The 7,929-nt window shown below is 39.5% G+C and overlaps 1 protein-coding gene across 2 annotated transcripts; it reads left to right on the top strand.

The window, feature by feature from the left end:
• Positions 1-837: 837 nt before the first annotated feature.
• On the top strand, positions 838-7,929 carry MMAA (metabolism of cobalamin associated A). Of its 2 annotated transcripts, none has more exons than XM_062573895.1 (7): positions 838-902; positions 1,883-2,356; positions 3,433-3,555; positions 4,364-4,534; positions 4,855-4,940; positions 5,671-5,820; positions 7,565-7,929. In XM_062573895.1, the coding sequence occupies exons 2-7, from the start codon at positions 1,939-1,941 to the stop codon at positions 7,850-7,852; spliced, it is 1,236 nt and encodes a 411-aa protein (XP_062429879.1). In that variant the 5' UTR covers positions 838-902; positions 1,883-1,938; the 3' UTR covers positions 7,853-7,929. The 2 variants fall into 2 exon arrangements, with proteins under 2 accessions (XP_062429879.1, XP_062429880.1); XM_062573896.1 differs by lacking the exon at positions 838-902 and adding an exon at positions 1,180-1,261.

Here is a 7,929-nt window from a genome sequence, read left to right as displayed (position 1 = left end):
ATATTTAAAATAAGTGCACAAAATATGCTATATATTTTAAGTAGAACAGGTGCAGAGAAAGGCTGGTAAGATGACTAGAGAAATTAAAAAAAAAAACTTAGGCTCGCAAAATGAAGACTGAAAAGGAATGCGATTTAATAAATGCCTTTGGATGTTTAAGCATTTTTTTTTTTCTTCTGGAGCCTTGCACAAAATCAGTATTAAAAGATCATGCTTAAATTCAGTTTGGAAATTCTAAAAAATTTGAAGTAGGAGCAAAGTAGTTTTGCAACACCCTTCCAGCAAGGGACAGGACGAAGAAACTATTATTTCAAGATCTAAGTTGGTATACTTATGTAAAAGGAGCAGCCATTAAACTTGAGGGGATTTTCAAAGGACGAACTTGAAAAGTGATTTGGTTGCTACTGTGGATTTTGTATTCCCTTTAACAATCTTGTATTTAACCTTCCATCAGAGAGTTTATTTCTGCTTTGACCAGGTTCACGACTTCAGCCTCTGGGAGCTTATCACCAAGCTGCTGGATCAAATTTTTGGGACCAAGAAAGCACTTCGATCACAGCTGATTTGGAAGGACCTGCTCAGAGAGCGCTGGGGAGTCCTTTCCACCCTGACCCTGGGGCTGCCGCCCGCAACGGCAACGCTTTCCGTTATGGGCAGGGCGCGCAGCAACGGCGACGCCACGCAACGGCCGTAACGGTCTGGCGCGCTTTGCCCCCCCCCCCTCCCCCCCGCCCGACTCTGCCATGGGGACTCGCGCACCCTGCCCGCGCGCGACGACGCTCCCGCTCCGTGGCGCGTGCGCAGGCGCATCTCTAGGGGCGTCGGCCCGCGCCGGGGAGGACGCGGCCCTCAACGTGACAACGTCACTTCCCCGCGCCGGGAGGAGGCGGGGCCAGGACGGGGTAGGTGTTGAGGCAGCCGGGTTGCTGGGGCGCGGGGCGGCGGGGGCACCATGGCGCGGGGTGGGGTGGGGTGGGGTGGGGTGGGGGGGGGGGGCGACGCGCCCCCGTGGGGCCGGCGCAGCGCCCGCGGCCGGGGGCGGGGCGGGGCGTGGCCCGCGCCCCCTCCCCGCTCGCTGATTGGCTGGGCAGCGCGCGCGCCCCCCAGGACCGTTGCATTGGGGGGGGGGGGGCCGGGGACAAAACGGAATTTAAAAATTGGGGCGTCGCCTGTACCCGCAAGTGTCTGTAACTGCTGCTTTTGTGAGGAAACTGCCTCGTGGTTTTAGTCGTGGGGAAGCTCTGTCCGTGAGGGCGTTTGTGTACGTGACGCTTAAGCTGGCCTTGGCCTTTAGCTGGTGCGGAGGTTGTGGTCAGGGCAAGCCCAGGGAGCGCGGTGATGATGAGGGGCGCTCGTCCTCCCATAGGTCTCAGCTTGCTGTGCTGCTCCATAAACGTGCATGTGTCTTGACTACTTTTTTTTTTTTCCTGGAAGTGAGGCGTAAAAGAATAACAATTTCCGAACGACAGTGTTCTGAATAACAAGTAAAAAAAAAGAAAAAAAATCCCTGTAGGCGTAAAAGTAGAAGAATACATGACAAATGTAGTGAATGCAAGGGTTGGCTTTTGTTCGTCCCCAGACGTTAGGGTTGTATATATGCTCTTGATGGCTGTCTCCTGTAAAAGTATTCTTATCTGTTTATTCTCTTAAAAATAATTAAAATAAGCTTTAGTTCTTTACTATGATAACAAAACGATGAAAATTCTCTAGATTCTCTCTCTTTTTTTTTCCTCCCCTATGGAAAGCAAGAACTATATTTTGTATTTAAAACAGTAGATATGGATGAAATAAAAAGCAGTGATTGTACATGTTTTTCACTAGAATGCTTACAACTGTTTTGAGTAATTTAGGAGAGGTAATGTCTTTTTTTCTTTCTCCTTAGGGTGTCTGCAAACAGAAGTGAACTGATAACCTCTGCTACTTTTAATTGCAAACAAAATGAAGATCCCCTCTTTATTGCTGAGATTCCCTTACTGTTATTTTTCTGGGACTTACTTCAAGAGCTTCCACTTCAGTTCCAGATCAGATATTTTGTGCACTGAATCTCTTAGGCCAGTGCACCTGTACTATTCGAAACGGATGCTTTCGTTAAAAGGCTTGAAGAGGGAGCTGTGTCATCAAACGGCCTTTGACCACCAGATAGAGGGACTTTCTGACAGAGAACAAGGACTTGTAGACAAACTTTACAGTGGATTAATACAAGGTCATAGAGCCTGTTTAGCAGAAGCCATTACCCTTGTAGAATCAGCTCACCACAGGAAAAAGAAAATAGCCCAGGTGCTTCTTCAGAAGGTATTATCCTACCACAGGGAACAGGAAAAGATAAATCAAGGAAAGCCACTTGCCTTTAGAGTGGGTTAGTCTCTTTATATCTGTCCAGTAGTTAATTTGATACAATTGTAATGATCACTTATCACTATTGCTCTTTAAGCATTATGATCTGCAGTTTTGCATCATTGATTTCTTGTGGTTTGTAGCAAATCCAGATCAGTTCTGTTGTCCAGCAGAATGACGTCTTGAGATGGAAAATGCTCTTGAAAAACTCCTAAAAATAATTGTTGTTTGTTGAATGTTTGGGGAGGTTTTTGCTTTTTGTGTAGCTGTTATGAGCTGAAACATTAGGCAGTTTGTTTGCGTGATTGTTCCAGTCTATTACCTGCACTCAGATAAGGAAGGATGTGACCAAGCAGACCATTCTTGTTTTTCTGAAGTATATATTCTTCTGAGTGCTTCCTCAATCCCTTCATGAATCCACAAAATGAATTTCCTGTTTTGTGGCCTTACTTTGAAGCAGCGTGCTATTCAGCTGAGGAGAGTTGAACCTGGTTCTCTTGGAAATAATAAAATATTTTTCGCTGGCAAAGAAATGGACTATGAAGGCATGTCATGCCCTCATATAAATGTACAAAGGTAGCAAGAAGAAAACTTAGGTATGGGAATGAGAAATATTTGGTGCAGGTTGACAGGCTAATCTTTGTTTGGATGCTTTGAATCATATGTAAAGTGTCTGATTTTTGAAATAACAGCTCTTCAAGGTAAGAGTTTTTGCTTTTAAAGCATGTCTTGTAGAATTAGCAAATCTAAAAAGTACAGGTTTAGGATATTATACTTTAAAAGGTTTTTTTAAGCTATTATAGATTAATTTGTTCTGAGAGGAGGGAATAAAATTGGGTAAACAATGTATGTTGGAATGGGTGGGGTTAGTGGTGGTGAAGTGAGCAGCCTTGTCTGGAGAGCACTAGTGTATTGTATTGTATTTCAAGTCAGTTACAACTGCTCAGTTAAAAGTATCAGTTCTGGTATGCTCTTTTATTTGCCAAAGTATGAAGTACAAATTGTTGGGAACTTCTTAATGTTGACTGTGTTTGTGTGATATATTATTTATTTGACCAAGAAGATGTTTCTTCCTGTTTTCCTAATGTGTTTGTTTAGGGTTGTCTGGTCCTCCCGGTGCTGGGAAATCAACTTTTATAGAATGCTTTGGGAAAATGCTTACAGAAAGAGGACATAAAGTGTCAGTGTTGGCTGTAGACCCTTCCTCTAGTACAAGTGGTGGTGAGTATGACTCAAAGTTTGAGCCATGTTGCTAATACCTGGTCAATGAATATATAATGAATATATTGACATAAATAATGGAACTTTAATCATTTTCTAATGGATTGGTGCCAGCAAACATCATTCTTTTTTCAGGACTTCGAAACCATTAGAGAAGATACTACAATACAGCTATTTAGAAGAAACATTCTTCAGCACTGCAATGACTTAGAGCTAGACTCTGTAGAAAGACTATATTGTCATATGTATATATTTGAGACACATCAGTAGAGTAACAAAATATGATACTAAGACTATAGCAGTTATATGAATTGAGCAGTTCTTATCTTTTGGAATGTGCATTGTGCCTGTAAATCTCAGTGAATTTGATTTAAATTTTGTATGAATGGGAGGAAGGCAGGGATGCATGTCAGTTTTTTTTTTTTTTTTTTTTTTTTAAGAAAAAAGACATAATAGGAATTGTAAGATATCTTTTTCTTGAGATTCGTCTATTTGGAAAGAAACAGCAAAGATTAATTATATAGCCTGCTGTGTGTAGGCCACAAAAAGCTATCAGGAATTGTAGAATCCTTTCTGACCTAGAGCAAATTCTCTAGATTTGGAAGCAGTAAGGTCTGCTTATGCTTAGGTATTTCCAGCTTCTGATAGGCAGAAGAGCTAGTCCTAAGCAAAGTCATCAGCAACTGTTATTACAATATTTTTATATGACATTTTCTTCCAAGAGATCCAACTTTTCTCGCACTCATTTTTTGGAAAAGAAATCTGTCCAATTTGGCCTTTTGAAATATTTTAGTATTTAATGTTTAAGGTTCTCTGTTGGGAGATAAAACACGAATGACTGAGTTGTCAAGAGATATGAATGCATACATCAGACCATCTCCAACCAGAGGGACATTAGGAGGTGTGACGAGGACCACAAATGAAGCTATCCTGCTGTGTGAAGGAGGAGGCTATGATGTTGTTCTTGTGGAAACAGTAGGTAAGTGTTTCGGATTTTCTTCTAATTATTCTACTCTGATACCTGTATAAGGCGTACCACCAATTACATATTTTCTGCCTTCTTTTGTTTTTGTTTTTGCTTGGTTTCTTTTGTATGTGATCTTTGGTTGGAATAAGTCTTTTAGTCCTATACAGTTTGTAAATATACTGTGTTTCATATTGGCTTTGTTTATGTTTATAATGTTTTTTAGGTTTGTTTTTTTTTTTTTCACCTCAGAAACCTGGTGCTATACTGGGATGTCTCATAACTAATGTTATTAAAATGAAAGTCTGCCATGAATTCTGAACTTAATTTTTCAGGTGTGGGACAATCAGAATTTGCTGTGGCTGATATGGTTGATATGTTTGTATTACTGCTACCACCTGCAGGTGGAGATGAATTACAGGTACTTTACAGTTTCTGTTATTAAACTACTAACTACAATCAAAAAGAGCAATTTAAATCGAAGATGGAATATCTGTCTGTGTGGTAAATCTGTATCAATAGCATTTTATAAATTGCTGTCCTACTATTGAAGTCTTTTCAGAGCCTTACCAATTTATTGCACACTTGGGATCTGAATTTTTCCAGATTTTGGAAATATTAAGATAAAAGGTTTTGATTCTTTCTGGCTTTTTGTGATGTATTTTCTAGTTATCCCTTTTTCTCTTTGATTTCTGGGAAAAAAATATGTTAGTTTGGCAACCTTGATCATAGAATCATAGAATGATAAGGTTGGAAGGGACCTCTGGAGATCATCTAGTCCAGCCCTCAGCATAGCCCTGTATTGGGATTGAACCCATGACCTTGGCATTAGCAGCACCATGCTCTAACCATCTGAGCTAAACCTGCATGTTTCAGTTAAATCTCTATACGTAAAATAGATTCTTTGGTAAACTGCGATAATCACGTTCAATGTCCCTGTTCCAAAGCAGAGTAGTAACTATTGATTAAAGAGGCTCCTGATACCACTCTTGTATCACTCTCTCACGCTCTCCCACACACTCTCACTCACTTGCTCACACTCGGCAGGTGCCACCAAAAACTAATGAGGCTTTCCTGGACTGCTTTCTGTGATAAATCAGTGTGTTGCAGTCATTCTGGGTATTCATGATTTATCTCCATGTTCCATTTAGGGTATCAAGCGGGGTATAATTGAGATGGCAGATCTAGTTGCTGTAAATAAAGCTGATGGTGATTTAATTGTGCCTGCACGGAGAATACAAGCTGAATATGTTAGTGCTATGAAGCTACTTCGCAAGCGATCAAAGGTTTGGAGACCAAAGGTTTGTGTACTTTCTTCTTTAAGAAGTGCTGAACAAGTCAGGGTGGTTATTGTTTCATCTATCCACGTTAATCTCCCTGGGCTGTTCTTTTTTTTTTTTTTTTTTTTTTTTTTTTTTTTTTTTTTTTAATGTTGTTTTGCTTATTTTAGACTGTGCTAGAGATTGCTGCTATTTCTGTTTCACCTCTGGTCTCAAAGTGTGCACATGAAACACTGAAAAACCCATTACTTCTGTCCTGAGATACAATCTCAGCCCTGGTGGAGCTGTTACTAACATGAGTAGTCGTACTAACTTGTCTTTCTCTTTGTAACTTCTGCATATCTTAAAAAGTCTGATAATCTGTAGTCTAACTCTTAAAAGTATGGTATTATCATTATTTCACTTGTTTCCTTTATTCCTTTGCTTTCTTTTTAATTTCTCACATAAGAAAAGATGTTCTTGAGGGCAAGAAATTTATCTACTTGTATATGCAGTGTCTAGCCTTTTGGGATTCCCATCTTGAGGGCTATTGGTACTAATGCAGTATTTCATTTACTAAAAGAGATAGTAAATTATTAAGGAACATATTCAGTACTAGTGTTATTTTATGTACGTATATGTACGTTGCAGTTACATACACACACGTTCGCTATTCGTATATACGTATATATAAAGGAGGTTGCTGAGCACTTGTTGCAATGGACCATTGAATTAAGCTTAAATCAGCTGGCATGCTGGTGGCTCAGCCATGATTTTGTAATTTCTGTTTCTAGATGTAATGAGTGTCATAGTCATAATAGCTGAAAATCAATGACTGAAGAGATAATGCAGGAGAGAGAGTGGCTAATACTGAAATCACTCTCATTTCAGGCAAGATATTTAACCTTGTAGCTTGTCATCTTTTATGAGTTATGTAAACAGCTACATCTCCAACAAAATTCTGTTTGACTTTATTGATTCCTCTTGTTGCTGGAGCATATTGTTTTTAACATATTCATATATGTGGTGCATGGGTGTTTTGCTTTTCATCAGTTTATGTTTAGTTTGTCACTGTTTAATAGGAACTTGATTTGTTCAACTTGATAAATGAGACCCAGAAGAACTGTTTGGGATTAATGATTTAAGTAGGTTATCAGAAATCTGTCTCTGTTTCAGTGATGGCAGTGTCTGACAATTGAAAGAAAGAAAACATTAATGTCGAAGAGCTGTATTTATATACTTATCTCTTTGTATACAGTCTAATAAATACATAAATACGTATATACATATGTTTTACCAATTTCATTTAAAAGGTCACGCTAGGTGCCTTGTATGTTTTGGCAAAATGAATTTATAGTCTGGAAAGCAAATGCAAAAAGAAGTAGAAATATCTCCTTTCTGGAATGTTTAAACTGCAAAAGAGTAGCCACCTGTGTTTATCTACCAGAATATTTAATTAGCATTGAAGTAAATTAGCAACGCTGTACTTCTTATGTAAAGGGCTTATTTAAAATGGTTCCCAATTGTTATTCAAACAGTTGGACATGCCCTATTTATCCCAAACACCATGGGATCTGAAGGGCTGTTTACAGTTGGTAGAATCTCATTTTTCAGACTTTTTTGAAAAAGTGAACAGGATGAAACTGCTCAGAGCTTCATTAGATAAGTGTATTGAAGCAAATTTGCCTTTCACATGCCCCGATTTCCCTGAAATCTAACTGATGCAGTGATTAAGCCCTCAAGCCCAGTAATTACATTCCTTTAAAATTTCTTCTGAATCCAACAGGTAATGCGTATCTCTGCCAAAACTGGAGAAGGCATCTCAGATATGTGGGATAAAATGACAGAATTTCGTGACCTCATGCTCATGAGCGGTGAGTTGATTGCCAAACGACGGAAACAGCAGAAAGTGTGGATGTGGAATCTCATCCAAGAAAATATGTTGGAACATTTCCGGAGTCACTTGGCAGTCAAGGATAAGATTCCACTTCTAGAAGAAAAAGTTCTTAGTGGTGTCTTATCTCCTGGGCTGGCAGCCGACCTACTACTGAAAGCATTCAAAGATGGTCTCTAAGCATATATATTCTGTTGTGTTCTCATTAAGTGCTTTATGTAAATTTTAACATTAAATCCAGTTTTTCTATGTGTGAA

Source organism: Rhea pennata, chromosome 4 (assembly GCF_028389875.1).
Source record: "Rhea pennata isolate bPtePen1 chromosome 4, bPtePen1.pri, whole genome shotgun sequence".
NCBI lineage: Eukaryota > Metazoa > Chordata > Aves > Rheiformes > Rheidae > Rhea > Rhea pennata.
The sequence above is the reverse complement of the archived record's forward strand: the minus strand, read 5'-3'. Positions and strand labels throughout refer to the sequence as shown.